The sequence below is a fragment of the Nelumbo nucifera genome, chromosome 4, assembly GCF_055504915.1.
Source record: "Nelumbo nucifera cultivar China Antique chromosome 4, China Antique-T2T, whole genome shotgun sequence".
Taxonomy (NCBI): Eukaryota; Viridiplantae; Streptophyta; class Magnoliopsida; order Proteales; family Nelumbonaceae; genus Nelumbo; species Nelumbo nucifera.
The window spans coordinates 37,164,882-37,181,902 of NC_142652.1; the positions used below are offsets into that span (position 1 = coordinate 37,164,882).

At 38.5% G+C, this 17,021-nt stretch overlaps 1 protein-coding gene across 2 annotated transcripts; it reads right to left on the reverse strand.

The window, feature by feature from the left end:
- Positions 1-1,376: 1,376 nt before the first annotated feature.
- On the reverse strand, positions 1,377-5,424 carry LOC104607308 (alpha,alpha-trehalose-phosphate synthase [UDP-forming] 6-like). 2 transcript variants are annotated; one of them, XM_010272937.3, is made up of 4 exons: positions 5,220-5,359; positions 2,674-4,915; positions 2,306-2,579; positions 1,377-2,206 (listed from the first exon to the last, which is right to left on the reverse strand). In XM_010272937.3, the coding sequence occupies exons 2-4, from the start codon at positions 4,668-4,670 to the stop codon at positions 1,916-1,918; spliced, it is 2,562 nt and encodes an 853-aa protein (XP_010271239.1). In that variant the 5' UTR covers positions 4,671-4,915; positions 5,220-5,359; the 3' UTR covers positions 1,377-1,915. The 2 variants fall into 2 exon arrangements, with proteins under 2 accessions (XP_010271239.1, XP_010271238.1); XM_010272936.3 differs by having other exon boundaries at positions 2,674-5,424.
- Positions 5,425-17,021: the final 11,597 nt, after the last annotated feature.

Sequence of the window (17,021 nt, forward strand, 5' to 3'; positions counted from 1 at the left end):
CGTCTCTCTCTCTCTATATCTCTCTCTCTCACATACAAATATTTAAAAACTCTGTTGCTAGTTGAAAGAGATGGTCAACCAGAGCAGATGCAACTGAAGAGCCGACAAACTCACAAAACAACCAGCACCAAAACAGCGGCGATCACTATTTTACTGATATTATAAGGTAAAATCAAGGTCATCTTCCACAACGTTCAATACAGCCACCAGCCATTTTAAAACCACCCCCACTTCTGAGCAGCAACTAGCAAGCTACTTGATTGGCGTAGTAACCGCATGGATTAAGACTGATTCCACCAGCAAAAACATGTTAATATTCACTGAAAAAATGGCTTTCCAGGTTCAAAAGCCTCTTGAATCTTATTGTGGTGGCTACTGTATGTGGGTCTCCATACAGTGACAGAGACTTCAGAAAATATAGAAATTAGAAAAGATGGTCAAAAGGTGCGTCCAGCATCGACTCCAGAAAAGCTACTACTTACAGGGGTTCCACCAACTATGCTTGGCCTCCTAGAACCCATCAAAAGTTTCACTAAAGAAGTTTGCTGGAACGCAGTATATGTAATGCAGGCCATCCATGGCAAATCTGCTACTATACTGGTACTCCGCTGATACTTCAGCTATAAATAAAATGGAGTTGCTTTTAACAACCCTGGGAATTAACATGTGAACAATCAATCATACAAGCTTCTGAAAGCTATACTGTTGGTAGACACACAAGAGAAATGACCGTGTGCAGCTACCAGTACTTAGTTGAGAGCTACAGCTGGAGTGGCCTCTATACACCCTGAAAGTTTTAGAAATTAACGTGTGAATACATACAACAATAAGAAAGCTATATTGTTGATAGGAACATACGAGGGATGATTGTCCACGCCCTCAGAAACCTCCAAGGGAATATGAGAAGAAGAGAGAACAACAAGGTCAAAGGAAATGAAACAAAAACAAACTTTTTTGCTAATACTGCATAATTGTCATCACTGTGGAGTCCTTGGAGGGATAGGGACTCGCCAGATGAGAAAGGCACTACCCTTGGTGGCTACAGTCTTCATCAAAGGAACCAATGAAAACAATGTCCAGGCACTTGCCCTTTGCTAACATCACGACAAAGATAACAGATTGATCTGAGAGAGAGAGACTTGAAAAGAAATTAAAACAAATACGGCTCTGAAACAGCTTAATCATGCCTTCAACCGAAAACTCAATTTGGAACCCCACAAGTTACAATTTCTGACTACACAAGCATATAGAAACAAATCAGGAATGTGCCACAATCCCTGAATATATTATCTCTGGGGTACAATGTTTCAGCGGGTATTTCACATGCTTACAAAATCCCAATCTGCTTAGCCAAATGACAGAAAAAGATATGGGTATGGTAAAAGAGAAAATAGTACATTAGAAGTGCTATTCAGTGCTGGAACCACTACACCATTCAGTGTAAGATGAGCATACAAAGGTCACTCAGAATTATAGAAACTCATTTGAAGAAAAGCAAATGAGCAGAAGGCCTCAAAGAAAATAAAAAGAATACAAACTTATAAATGTAATTTACATTCTCATCTAACAAGAGAATCCTGAAGAAATAAAAGAAATTCCTTAAAAGAAATTGACCCTGTGGATATAAACGATTTCAAGAAGCTCTTCAGAATCTCAAGGTTTTTACTGCCACCGAGCAAGGCCAATGGAAACTGAACAACAAGCTTAGGATTATGTTGTAAAGTGTAAACACCTATTTACAGACAAATGAAGCACCGAGTTGGCACAACTTCTCTTGGTAAAACTACAATAATTTACAGCACTTGGAAATAATTATGGAGAAAAAGATGATTACACTACTCTGCCTATGCGTTCATGAAGAGTAAAGAACCATGAACAAATTCACCTCATTTATGTCCAGTGAAGCCAATAATCCTTACAAGAGGGAGAATGCTTGTTCTGAAACAGAAGCTAGGCCCTGCATCAATCTAACAATTTCTGTTGTGTCATCCAGATAATACTTTGCTTTACTGGGTTTACGACCAACAGTACATGCAAACACTTCAGCAGTGGGAGGTAAAGATGGACCTGCAATGGAACTGGTTATCACTTCGAACATGTCATCATCAGACCTGTCATCACCTATGCATAGAACAAAATCTGGCACCATTTCCCTCTCCATCATGGTGGAAAGTAGGCGTTCAGCCACAAGTCCCTTGTTCACACCCTGCATAGATAAAGATATTCAGGATTAGTATGTAGTGATGAGGATTCCAAAATGATAACAGAACATGAGAAGTTGAAAAAGGAATATATGATTCCAAACCTGTGGCTTAACCTCCACAACATTCTGCCCACGCTTGACAGAAACTGGCTCATTTGCAAGGACACTTTCAAGATGATCAAGAAGTTCCTTAGCTTGGCAAGATCCAAAATCAGGATCAGCATCCTCATAACACCACACCAATGCTGTTTCCTTGTCTTCAATTGTGGATCCATCAGTTGTTTCTGTGTAAAGTTTCATGACAGGCCTGGCAATCTGTTTCCAACTGCAATCTGCCATGGGAAAACACGTTTCCCATTCAGCATCTCGCTTCAATCTGCAACAATTTGATCACAAGATCAATCATCAATTAAGCCCCATTGCATTTTGTAAACTAAAGAGATGGAGTGCAAAAGTTACAAATAACTCACCTTAAAAAGTAGCCATGCTCTGCAGCAATCCCTAATTTTTCACAAGGAGAAAACCATTCACTTAGAGTCTCCCGGCTTCTAGCACTTACAAGAAAGACCATATTGTTCTTATCTCTACATAAACTGTTTAAGATTTCAATGGATTTTGAGCTCGGGCTCTTATCAATAGAAGCCTGGGGCATCAGAGTCCCATCATAATCTAGAAGGATGGCTCTAGTTTTAGTCCTTTTATAGGCTGACACTATGTGCTCCATGGAAAGCTTCCTGAAATTTGGGTCAAGTGCCACAACCCTGAATCCCAAACCAAACCCAATACCCCAGCATCTCCGCCTCACATGATCCTTGCATGTCCTTTCCAGATCCTGCAGGAAGCTGTGTGCCCAATACCCAACATGATGGGTACTCACATACCTATAATGTTTCTCATGTCGGAGCTGTTTCTCTGAATCTGCCATCTCTAGTGCAAGGTCCATTGCATCTGCCACAGCATCAATGTTCCATGGATTAACTCGGATAGCTCCACTCAGAGAAGGGGAACAACCAATAAACTCGGAAACAACTAGCATGCTCTTCTTAGGAGATGATGCACCCAACCCCAAGACCTTATCCAATCTCTCATTTCCTTGGCGACTGATGATATATTCATATGGAATGAGGTTCATCCCATCTCTCACTGCTGTGACCAGACAACACTCGGCAACTGCGTAATAAGCAATTCTCTCAAAGAACTGAAGCGGCTGATCAATCAGGACAACAGGCTGATATCCAGGCTGACCAAAAGCTTCATTAATTTTCTTCACAGTTGCGTATGTCTCAGCTTGCACTTCCTTCACATCTTTTCCCCGGCCCCTGGCTGGATTGGCTATCTGTACCAATACCACCTTTCCCCGCCACTCTGGATGCTGCACAAGCAACTGCTCCAAAGCCAACAACTTCAAGGTTATACCTTTGAATATATCCATGTCATCCACACCAAGTAGCATTATTCTTCCCCTATCAGTGAACTCCTTAATGAGCTCTGCAACCTTAACTTCGGTCTCTGGAAGACTCAGCACTGACTGAAGCTGACCCATGTGGATACCAACAGGAAGGATCTTAATACTCACAGTTCGACCATAATACTCAAGGCCAATATAACCTCGCTTTGACTCATAGGTGAGCCCAAGCATCCTACTACAACAAGAGAGGAAATGCCGGGCATAATCAAATGTATGGAAACCAATCAGATCAGAATTCAACAAGGAACGTAATAACTCTTCTCTGACAGGCAATGTCTTATAGATCTCTGAAGAGGGAAATGGGCTGTGAAGAAAGAATCCAAGCTTGACCCGGTTGAACCTCTTCCTCAAGAATGTTGGCAACACCATCAGGTGATAATCATGGACCCAGACGAAATCATCCTCTGGGTTGATCACTTCTAAGATCCTATCTGCAAAGATCTTATTAACTGATACATAAGCCTGCCACAGTGACCGATCAAAACGACCGCCGAGGTCTGGTGAGAGTGGTAACATGTAATGGAACAGCGGCCATAACTGCTGCTTGCAGAATCGATGATAGTACCGGCTAAACAAGTCAGGCGGAAGGAAAGTGGGAACACATTTGAAGGTCTCAAGAAGGATCTGAGAGACATCCTCCTGTTCACTTGGGTGAATTTCCTCCTTAAGACAACCCACATAGATAACCTCGACATCTTCGTCCCCAAGCCCATCTTTCAGCTGGAGAAGAAGTGAATCATCATCCCAGCTGAAAGTCCAACCTTTATTATCTGGTTTCTTATGAGCCCTAATTGGGAGCTGGTTAGCTACAATGATGATTCGTTCACGGGGAGCAGAAGAAGAAGGATCAGAGGAAACACTATCAGCTGGGTCATCGTCGAGGTCTGAAATTATCCCAGCGACCGTCATTATACGTGGAATTCGCCGGCTCATTCGGCCGAACGACGGAGACTCGCCGGAGGCCAGCTCCAAGAGATTCGAGTAAGATCTAGACACCATACTTGTAGTTCTCACAGAGATTTAAAAGAAAAATTTTAATTAAAAGACCTACCCAATTACAAGTTCTTTTTAGAACTAGTCTAGACAGAATGAAAATGATAAAAATACTAACAAAACGGGAACATGAGATCGAATTGCTCTACTGTTTCAAGAAATTTTGCTTAGAGAATTACAGAAAAACAGGGTCTTCATTTCTGCTAAACGAAACTTCGACCGAGATCTTAACTTTACGAGTTCCTACAAATCTATAACCAAAAATGGAAAAGGGTCAGACCTCTAAGTATAGAGAAGTTGAACAATGGCATGAAACCTTTAAAAAAGGCTAAAATTTCTTCAAAATGAAGCTCAGAACACTGAATCAAGCCACGGATAAAACTCTAAAACTTTCTCCAAAACAAGAAAAGCCGATAAGAATCGAATCGATTCAGTTCTTACCTCTAAGAAATCCACTGAAAACACGAATAAAGCAATAAAATACTCGACTAACAGATTCACCCTTGAAAAGAAAAGCAAAAAAAATCTGAAAAAAAAGAAGTTGCAAGAAATTACCGTAATCGGAGAACCGAATCCCAGAACCGTGAACCCTAATCTAACCTCGTACTCTGACTCAAACCCTAATTTCTGGCACCATTTGCGACATTCATCAATGTTCTTATATAACCCATAACCCCATTTCTCTCTCTCTCTCTACTAACTGGTACTAAGCTCAAAAATATCGTAATTGTAAATAAAATACAAAACAAAATTATCCCCTTCGGATTTTTTGTGCGCAAATTGATTAAAAAAACGAGTTTATCCTTCTCCTCTTTCGTGCTATACGCCACGAGGCGCCAACTTAAAGTGGGACCCGCAGGTCCAGTCCGATCTTAGCTGTCTTGCTCCTGCCATCTTCCACGTGTCAAATCATTATTCGATTGTTGAGAAGTCCAACATGCAACGTGGCAGGTTATCTGTGCCTCATTGTAAAAGGCTGAAGCCTTGAGATTCGTATTTCACGACAGCTGTTTTTTCGGGATAATTCCCGCAAATGCACCATCGCTCCCCCGAAACACTACACAGGCTACACAGCCGTTCTTCCTTCGTCGTGACATCGTCGTGCCCGTGCCGTATTATATTGCGATACGTATCGGCCGACACGGTGGTTCGGAACGTAACAGATGTCTATATATATTTTGACTTATCATCGACCTCATAAAAGTGGGTCCCACCAAGGCATGTGTTTCTCTCAAATGATTAGTTTGGAACGAAGAAACCATGGATAAGAGTGAGAGCTTTGCCCGGATGGGGCGATACGAACGTGGACTCATGGATGGGGTGCCACGGGTCGATCTTCACCTGCGGGGAGAAACAACTTCACGAAGCCCCAGCATGACGACAGATGCGTAACCGGTGCCGGGACCCACCGAACACTCCATGTCGCAGCCGTGGCCGTGGGATGCAAGCCAGACCATCTACTCTTGTCTTAGGTGGGACCCACGCCTGTTGCGGGGTCCACTCAGCTCACTGATCGTACAATTTGCATCGGATGCCCAAAAAGCGATGATCACGAGGGACAGAATTGAAAATTCGGAGACCGGATTCTTTTGCCCCCATGAGATCTACTTGTAGATAAGGTGAAACTGTATCCCTGCTCGTGCGATCAGAGAAAAAGTAGCTTTGTCGCCGTACCCTTTCGACACGTGTCCGTATGTATTAGTAATTTTCTCATAAATAACGGGGTATTTCGGGAAATCGAGAACCTATGAACACTGATAAGTGATAACGTTTAGATAAATTATTATTTAAATAAAAGACGTAAAGACTTATAATAGTTGGCAATGTACAATGCCTCGAGTGAATAAATAAATGAGAAAATAGCAATAAAAAAGAGGGATTTTTATTTGCATTGATGATAAGCGTACGATTTGGGATTTTTTTTTTAATTCTTTTCGGGAATAAGATAAGATATTAAAAAGAGTGGATAAGTATGAAGTATGGAGAGAGAGAGAGAGACGGGGTGGGTCGTTATTGGCTATTGGTAGGACATAAACTTGGAATGGTGTGATTTGTGAGCTGTGAGAGTGAGACCCACCAAAAGAAAGCCCAAGAAGTGGAGATGCCAATGCCCAAGTCAAAGGGTAGGACACATTGCATGCCCTAGAATAGCACATTGACACCACTCGCCATAGCCCCATTCATCTGAAAGTGAGTTAGTGAGTTTCAATTCTCTCTCTCTCTCTCGTCTCAATAATGTGGGGCTGAATCCATGCTTGTAGTTGTACAAGTCAGGGCTTGGGCTGCTTGGGCCAGGTTGGAAGGGGACTAATTCAATGCACAGAAGTGGGGTGGTGTGAGGCCAGGCCAATCTCAAGCTAGATGGGTCCAGGCAACCCCCTCCTCCAACTTACATTTAGGTAAGTGTTAACGACTTAGGGTTTTTAAGTTGATGAGTGAAGGTTTGGGTCAAATTAAAAATAAGGATTAAAATATCAATATTAAATGTTATATCTGTATCAATACATCCAAATATATATATATGAATGCACAGATACAAAAGTTTTTTGAAAAATTTAAAAAATAATTTAATCATTGTTGAAACTGGATTGACTCAATCAGTGCACAAAAGAGGTGTGGTGTGATAACTTGGCCCAAACCAATCTCAAGCTAAATATGCCAAGGCAACCCCATCCCCCAAACTTATATTTATGCAAGTGCCATGGAATAGCTAATTAAGATTCTTATGTTTGGATAACTGATCAGCAATTGAAGCTGCCTTTCAAATAGGGGAGGCCCTTTTCATTTTCTAGGCAAATGGGTGACACAAGAGGAACAACCCCACAATCTCCCAACCTTGTGAAAGACATGGACTGATGCCATGTCTCCACTGCAACAGTACAGCCAACAGCCAACAGGAGATTTTCCTCCAGTAACACTAATCACCCAAAGTATCATTTTTTAATTCAAAAATTAAAAAAAAAAAAAATCTAGGCTTGCATATTGCTTGATCACCAAACCTATCCATATAAACCTTGGGCATCAAGTTCCAGCAAATGATTTATCCACCAGATGAATCTTTATACCACATGTCTTCAATTTTTACTTATTGATTCATTCAACATTAAGATGATATATGTCTATATTTATCTCAAACTAATACCCAAAACCAACAAGTTGTAGAATCTTTCACCGATTCAAAAGGAATGATGTGCAACCTACAAATCTAAGACAGGAAGTGATCAATATTGGATATTTGGATTTTTTTCAGCTTCATCATTCTAACTACTGATTACTAACCACCTAAGTCTTTTAAAAGAGGACCAGATTTTTTCTCTTTTCTTTTGTTAAAAGTGAGCAAGAAGAACCATTAAAACCAAGCTCCAAAAATGGTACATTGAGTTAAGGTTTAAAATTAGCTTATCAGGATAAGAAAAGGTCTCAAAATTCAGAATCTAGAACTTGTTTGTGCTTTGTCCCCTCCTCCATTTTGGGGGACTCTGCATTTACCAAGTCACAAAAGCACATCAATTGACATTGAACTTCACAAGTACGCTTTAGCTTGATTGTGCTCCTTTTATGTCCTTTGGCCAATATTCTTTGCTTTTCACTATCATGAATCTAGTGGTTTTCTCCTCTAGAACAGAACTAACCCCTCCTATTGAAAATTAAAAAAAAAAAAAAAGTGAAACCATTAATCAGTAAGAATTATAACAAGGCTTCCAATCTTATATGAGCTCATGTAAGCTCAGACTCAAGGGAAGCCCAACACTTAAACTGTCAATCAAAATCTTCATTATATGGGCCTTCCAATAGAACTTATTTCTGGTTCATTTTTTAATGATTTATAGTGTCCCATCTCAGCCCAAGACCCGTCTTCATGCTTTTAGTAAAATACTAAAAATAGAACCCAGATACCCTAATCTTTAGATATAGTTTTACTCAATCAAAATCTGACCCCATTAGGCTCTTTATGTGTTTTTTTTTTTTCAAACTGAGTCATGATTTATGAAATGGCACTGATAAATTGGCATTAAAGATGGCATGTAGGGAAGCCTTATAAATCACCACCAATTCCATTGCTAATAATTATTACAAGAGGCCACAGTTGGTGACAAAGTTGGCAATAGTAGAGAGAGAGAGCAAAAAAGAAAGGTACAACATGGGCCAAATGTAATGGACCCTAAGTTGTCGCCTTGACACTCCTGGGGCTCCTTCAATTAAAGAAAATATTCCTGAGTCCTTTTCCAGAATCCAAATCTCTTTACTTTCAACAATGTCTAAGATCTGTTCAATTTGTCGAAGTTTCACTGTAATTTGCCCGTACACTAAGAGAGAGAGGGGGGGTGTAGGGCACTCAATGAACAGAATGTTGTCCCTTGGGAGAAACTTGCTCCATTTTGCCAAGGGGCATTATTCCTGGGGTTAATGTCACTTGTTCCATACGTATAGAAAAAAAAAAAATTATCACTTGTTCCATCACCATCTCTGTAGTTGATAAGTTCTTATAAAGCCTTTACCATTTGGCAACAACCTCAATTTGATCATCTTTATCATCTCTACCTTTCATCAGTTGAAGAATTTCATTGACAATGGAAGCATTCAATGTCCAAAGATGCAATCACCCATTAACTTTGTTCCAATTTTGCTTTTCAAAATTAGGGTTAGCTAACCCTCTATGTTTGGTTTGAGGGAAAAGGTATGGAAAGAATGAAAAAGATAGGGAAACTTATACAAAGTTTGTAAAGATTTCCCTTTCTTTTCCTACTTTTTCCTTCAAATCAAATCTAGCCCTTATCCCTAACCCAATCCTATGAAATTAATATGATCTGAATTTCATATATATATATATATATCCATTTCATATACAAAACCCAACTTCTTAATAAAGCCATTTCCTTGTCCCCAACCCAAGACCTACTGCATGAGAGTTGGTATTCAAGCAAAAAAAAAAAAAAGTGGACTGGTGGATTGATAAACCTGATTTTGTTCAGATCTAGGTTTTCCAACTAAATCCAGCCTGATCCAAGACCCAACCACTATCCTTGAACCTGATCTATCCCTACAAAGCTCACCTTATCTTACAAATTGGTTAGCCCATCTCATTTACTTGTTTATCTTGATAGTTTATATATAGTAACTGCCTTCCCATTTACATTTTCATTTATTATTCCTTTTCCCTTTTAAATGAAGTTATAATTACTTTATTTTTATAAAAAATACATTAATTTAATATACATACACAAATAATTGATTTCCTTTATAAAAATATAATAAAGTTGACCGTACAAGAAACCTTAGCTTTGCCTAACTATTTAAATTAAAAGCGTGTAAAACATATAATATACAAATGGCTTGGTCGTAGATCCGCACTACTTAGTCACACTTTGCCTTTAATTTTAAAGTAAGATATAAAATTATAAATTAAAGCCTTGCTTTCAATAAACAAATGTAACAATTAATGTGAGACTGCCAAGTACTGGAGTTAGACCAACTTTCTCAGTTTATATATAAACACTTAGTCCTATTTGCTTCAAAAAAAGTCGTGACTTTTGGAAGTGTAAAGGGATAGAAAGCACAAAGGCCCCATGTAAAGGCATCATTATTGAAATCCCTAGTGGGTGAATTTCATATCCAGCAATTACATATATTGACACGTGGCATCTCCTAACAGGTGAACCGGGCCGGCAATGGCATCACACATGCGTGGCATGCCAACTCAGATTAGGGTTTGCTTTTTTTGAGTAGAAGCATTGCTGATTTGGATGAAGATTGGTGGATCATTGGTTGGAATGGGATTTGCTTACTGAACCAATATCAAACCTAGAATTAGAAAAACACCCAATGCAGCTATCAACCCATCAAGCTCCTCTAAAGCCCATTGCTTGAAACCTGATTAAGGAAACTTGAAGCCCAAGAAGAATTCTATTTCACCATAAAAATAGTAAACATGAGATGAAAGTCACCTTTCCAATGATAAGAAGCTTAATTTATCATGCTTTAGTGTAGATGCCTGAATTGACAAGGACCTTCTACTCTGTAGTAGGAGATAATGGCAAATCCAAATCGTTCACTGAGGATGTCCTTGTCAATTCCATTCATGTCTGCTTGTGTATTGCATCTCTTTCACTATAAATCAAGCTTCTAGGGCTTTCTCTCTCCCCATGGATTCACTTTAGATTGCCCAATAACAAATATAATTACAAGTGGGATAACAATAATGTCAATTCTTAAATAGTATTCTTAGCATATATATATATATATATATATATATAAGCAAATTACTCCCTTAAACAAAGAGCATTTTTGCACCTATACCCTTATATATTAACAAATTTGTATATAGGTTCTTGTGTTCTCAAACTTTGTTGTTTGTACTTTTCTCCTTTAATTAGATCCTTGTTGCTGTGTAGGTAGAGCTAGTCAGCCCTTGTTTTTAAGGGCTAAACCCAATGGCCACGCCAGGGCAATGGACCAATGGCCCCCCTAAGTCTTTAAATCACCCTTGATATCTCTTTGGGGTTTTAAGAGGTTGCCCATTCGAGAGGGCTCTTATATAAAGATTCAGCTAAGCTGGTTCAGCTATTCAAAGAGACTGAAACAGATAACCCTTCAATTGATTGACTACTGTGATTTGAGCTATTTGATCCGGATTTTTCACCAAATATAGCTTATAGGCAAGGTTCAAAGTATTGAGAATACGTATTATATCGAGAGCACCCTGATATGTCCCTACAGAGGATGTATTGGGGTTTTGACTGGTTCAGGGGGAAGAGGAGCCTTAAACCGGCCCCCCTGAATTGATTTAAAAAAAAAGTAAAATAAAAGGTCCGATATACCCCTACCGGTGTATCGGGCATATCAATATTTAGAACCTTACTTATAGGATGTCCTTCTAGGGTCCACCTGAGAAAGTGAGAAGACGCTGTGCTTCAGCCCTTCCAAACAGTTTCTTAATATTTTTGAATCCTTTTCTACACAGCTTTTCTTTCCAAGGCTTATTATGTTCTATGAACTTACCAAAAATATGTTACTTTCCGCAGTACAGATGAGGAAAATGGTATCAATCAAGTGACATCATTTTGATTTTAGATGAAACCAAGATGTTTGGTTTCAGTTTTAAAGCAAGGAAAATGACTGGTTCAATTTGATTTCTTAACTTACATATATGTTGTTGCTTATATGTAACATCACAACCAAGCCTCACACAAACCGCTTCAACTCAGCATGACCTAAACAAACAACTAAAGTTTATGATTTGACTGAGAAACGAACATTTAGGTCAAATCATATCAGTGTTTTTTGAAAGTTAAAAGGTAAATTGTATTACTAACAAAAAAGATACAAAATCTTGGATGGGAGGAAGAAAAGAGGGGTAGTGAGAGAGAAAGATATGTTCCTGCTGCATTGTTTTACATCATTTTGCAAGTTTATGAGCAGGAACATTAAAAGTATGATTAATATATACGAAACTTGAACTAGAGAAGGATAAAGATAAGTTAGGAATTGTAGTAAGAAGAGCCAAAAGATGTCACGATAGATCCTGTTGCTTCTTAAGAGCTTTCACGACTAATTGAGAATCTGAATACAGAATCGGATTGTGTTTGTTCAGTTATTTCGCTAACAGAAGTCCTTAATATAAAGCAAAAAGTTTCCCTTTTTCTATTGAGGATAAGGTTCTTCTTCCTCTTGTAATGCAGAGACACTCCCATAAGCTAAGGCTTGAGCTCCACCCAAGTCACCAAATTCACCCTGCTGCTAGTCTGCTAGAAACACCATATCACTAATACACTGTGATAAGGTTCAACTCATGATCATGAGTCATGACCATCTCAATGCAACCATGATTCTCAGTCACCATTTCACAGATTTTGAAGCCAAGAGATGAATTCAAATATTCAACCAAGACCCAATAATATTTGTCACCCAAGCAAGGATTTCAGAGTTTCAAAGACAAGAAGATGATGGATTCACACTTTCGCCACAGCCCAGTGATACAATTGACTACTTCCTTTTGTCATTGTTTTCTGATTTGAGAGGAGTCTTGTCTTGCTTATCACTTTATCAGAGCACAGTAATGCAAATACAAATATATAGGGTGCAAAACCTTATAAATTGTTCCTGTATTTGCATTTGTATTTTTCCTAAATTGAGCCTAGCTAGGCCATGAACGAATTCAAATATTTTGTCTCCGACCCAATAATAATATTGACTGTTATCACGAGAATAATTATATACCTATCCCAAACCCACCCATTTGGAGTTCAAATCAACCTTCCACACTGCATCCCACAACGTCCTACAGCGCATCCCTGTCGTGTATTGGGAACATCTCCCAATGATAATATCATTATTTTTATTATTATCATTGGAAAATGTGAAAAGTGAAAAGAAAATTCTCACCAAAGAAGTCACCAATGGACCAACTATGATTCCAAGACAATGAATGAATGTGAAAAGTGAAAAGAATTTGAGTCACACTTTCACTCGATTATCCTCCACAACTTGCACCCAACATGGCCATTTAGAAGAATAATTGGCTTATAATTATAAAAACTTGGAGGATTTGAGTTTACTTATTATCTTCTTTTTGGTATCTCATCTTTGTCTTTATTTTTGCACTAAAAAGAAAAGAATTTGGATATGGACGTTCATATAAATGATCAAGTGGGTCCGTAGCTATTCTTTCCGCCCACCGTCAGTGTTGTAGGAATTCTTAATTCCTTCTCTAATTCTTGCACTTTGTATTTTGTATTCTGCAACTTTTTAGACCACTTCCTTAGTAGGGATTGCGAACGGGTCAAGGTGGTTCATCACAAGGATTTCGAGCCAACCCAAACTCCACTTGAATGAACTTAACCTCAAGATTAAACCCTGCCTTTCAAGTGAATCGGAATGGAATTTGAGCCCAGAGGGACAGTCGACAAAGCAGAGAAGGGTAGGGATGTTCATCAAAAATCGAAAAACCCAAAAAACAAAAAGCCGAAGGTATCATTCAATTTCAGTTAACCTATATCAAATACTAACGGTTAATCGAATTGATCGATATATATTGTACATTTGTATATCAAAAAATCGAAAAACTGAAGAACTAAACTGGTCAAAAACCCAACCAATCGAATAGTTAATTGATTTTGATTCAATTTCAGTTCACATTTTTTAAAAAATGATAGTATCTGTTCGGTTTGAAAAATAAGACCATGGTTCAGTGGGTGACTGCATTCCTAGTACAAGGTGAAGAATGGAAAATGACGGAAAAAGCTTTATTATCTGTACAACAGTATAAGTATTGAACCGGGTCCTTGTGGGTTACTGCACTTTGAGTCCAATTCGAGCCCACAATATAAGAAGCATCCATGGCCTGTAGGGTGTCAATGATATTCGAAAATTCATTTTGAATTCGATATTTGGCATAATTAAATCGAATTCGGATAATTCAAATATATATTGGGTCGAATTCGAATATCTTATTCTTATCGAATAGTTAATCGGATTCGAATTTGGATATGACCTGATTTGATTCGATAAATATCCGAATTCGATCGATTATTTAATTCTTATATATAATATATAAAATATTTTATATAATTTATATATTTATATACTTTATATCAATAAAATATTTATTTGTATATTTATTAATTATCTAAAAATAATAATTAATCAAATTCAAATCGAATCGAATATTCGAATATTTAGTTGAATTCAAATTCAAATATTAATTTTCAGTATGTGTCGGATATCTAATAAAATTTGGATATCGAATTTTCTAATCAAAGTCGAATTCGATCCGTTTACACCCCTAATGGCCTAAAACAGTTACCGGTAGGGAAAATTGGAAGCTTGGTACAGATATATAGAATAGAAAAGAGAAACATTGAAAATATGGTAAAGAGGATCAGCTAATCCTTATCACAAGAAGTCCTAGCTAGCTTTTCCAAGTAAACTGCCAGCTAAGGAGAAGGTCAAAGCCAGAACAAAGTAAAGATGGTCTGTGGTTCTCCTGCACAATCAATGAAATATAGGGCTCTATACAACAACCCTATAAACCCTATAAAGAGGGGAGATTCATTGTTTAATAGAAGCTTGAAGACTGAATAAGTGCAAAACTGGTAATCAATATGAAAGAGATAAACAAGTGGCTACATCTCCAATGAGAGAATATACCCTAAGATGCCATGTATTGGATCAATCCAAGGTAAGGTAGCACGTGCTTCTTGATCTTTGCAGGATATATATTATCATTATTATTATTATTATTATTATATTATATTATAAAAAGACAGAACGCCCAGGTGATCTCACATGCTTGATCATTCCTACTGATCTCAGTAATGGCTTAGGTTGGTTAGGTTATTCTACCACCCTATATAGCTTTTTGAAGCTCATTTTCCAAGCGTAGAACAGCAGCCCAACCAAACCCAAATCCGTCCTGCATTCAATCCAAGCTGATTGACCCAATGTCCCAAGCACAAAGCAAAGCAAGCCATTTGTCTTACCTCACCTAAGGGGCAGTTGATAATGGCTGAAAGTGGTTGAGCTAAGTTCTTTATTGTTTTGTCCTTGTAGTGGATAAAATACCAATATAGTACAATATCTATAGGACAGGTTACAGGTATTTATAGTACTCAACCAAACATTCTTTTCAGCCATTAAGTAGCTCATGGCCTATTTAAGCAATAAGTCATTCAGTTTCAGATCTTACTCAAGGGGATTCAATAAAGAAGTAGGCCCCCTTGGAGATGGCTCAAACAGATGCTTAACATGATGACATTACTTCTCTCAGACATTATCTATTATCATTCTGCATCCCATTTTTGATATTTTATCAACCTTGTTTGTTCTTGAACCGGTTGACATCTTGAGAACCTACCTATCTCATGATAGATCTCAATCTTCTGGAAACAAGCCACGTAGACAGCTGTGAGAGATAGCTACCTGCACTATTGCCTATTGAATGAAGCTATAAAGCTAGGAGGGGACCCACCTCATAGATCATGTTTGGTGATCTTGATCAATGTGATTTGCAATTCCTTATTCCTGTGATCAGTCTTTTAAATAAATTATCTTGCCAGCAGAAAGTGGTGAAATGGATTGACTGGTCATAATTAGTCAAGACAAGCCAATGGGGCCCATGAGATCTTATTTATTTCGTCTAGTGGTGGTTGGTAGCCTTGTGAAAGCATTCATCAGAGCCTCTGGGTAAGCAAATTTATTTGAAATACAAAGCATCTATTAAATTAAGATCCTGTTATTGCAATCAAATATTTGTTTTGATGTGGGCCTTGTTTGACGAGATTGGGCCAAATATGCTTCCAGCCAAGCCCAGTCCATCCCAAGATAGTTCAGTTTCATGAGAGCCCAACTCATTCAAGTTTATCAAAACCATTGAGTTTTAGACATTAATTCCATTTTGATTATGATGCCTAAAAGACATGATACTTGAAAAACTTATAACCAAATATAAGTCATAAATGAAAGAAATCGTTATTCCGGAGACACTAAAAATATAAAACATGAGAATCCAGTGGGCAAAAGATGGTGATGATAAGGGATTGAGTTGAGCCCATCACAATTATTCACAATCTGTGTTCCAGAGACAGATACCATGCATCTATATATCCATTTCTGGGGAGCCAGAGAGTTCAGGACCAAAAGGTGACAAGGCCTCTCACTCTCAGTGTTGTAGAGCTCTGAAGCTACAACTACAAGCGCGTATTGGAAAACCCTTATCAACTGCAAGACCCTATCGACCACTGCAGCCAGCAGAGATAGTCCTTGACAAAGCGTAAGTGTGACAGAGATAGACAAGGTAGATTAGGTTCTTTCAATTCATGATCCATCTCAGAACTCAGAGTCAGAAGAGAGACGGTGCCCACTATCAGAGACGAGCTAGTTTGCCCTAGTTTTGAAGCAAACTAAACGCAAAGATATCTGGTCTGGTCTGGCCTGGCCTGGCCTGGCCTGACCACCTTCATGGCTTCAGGCAGAAGCTAGAAGGCGACAGCCACGTACATGTACATTTTGTAGGGTAGCGTGACAAGGACCAATTGTCTGGTTGTGAGGTGGGGGAAATAGCAGTTCATTTGGCTGCATCTGTATCAGCTCAAAACTAAGGAAAAAGCCTGTTAGAAGAAGATATTACGAACATGGGTAAGTGGAAGAAACCCATCAACCCCATCTCATTTCCCGATTCTTTAGTTGTCACTTCAATATAAAGTACACACGAATCTTATATTCCTGACACACGATCCAAACACCTTTAGATGATAAAAGAAAGCTAACATACACATGCAGAGAAATCAATTTCTTTGGCCAGGGCCGGATGATGCAGGAATTTGATCATTAGGGGAACGCATTTTCATAACATTTAACTAA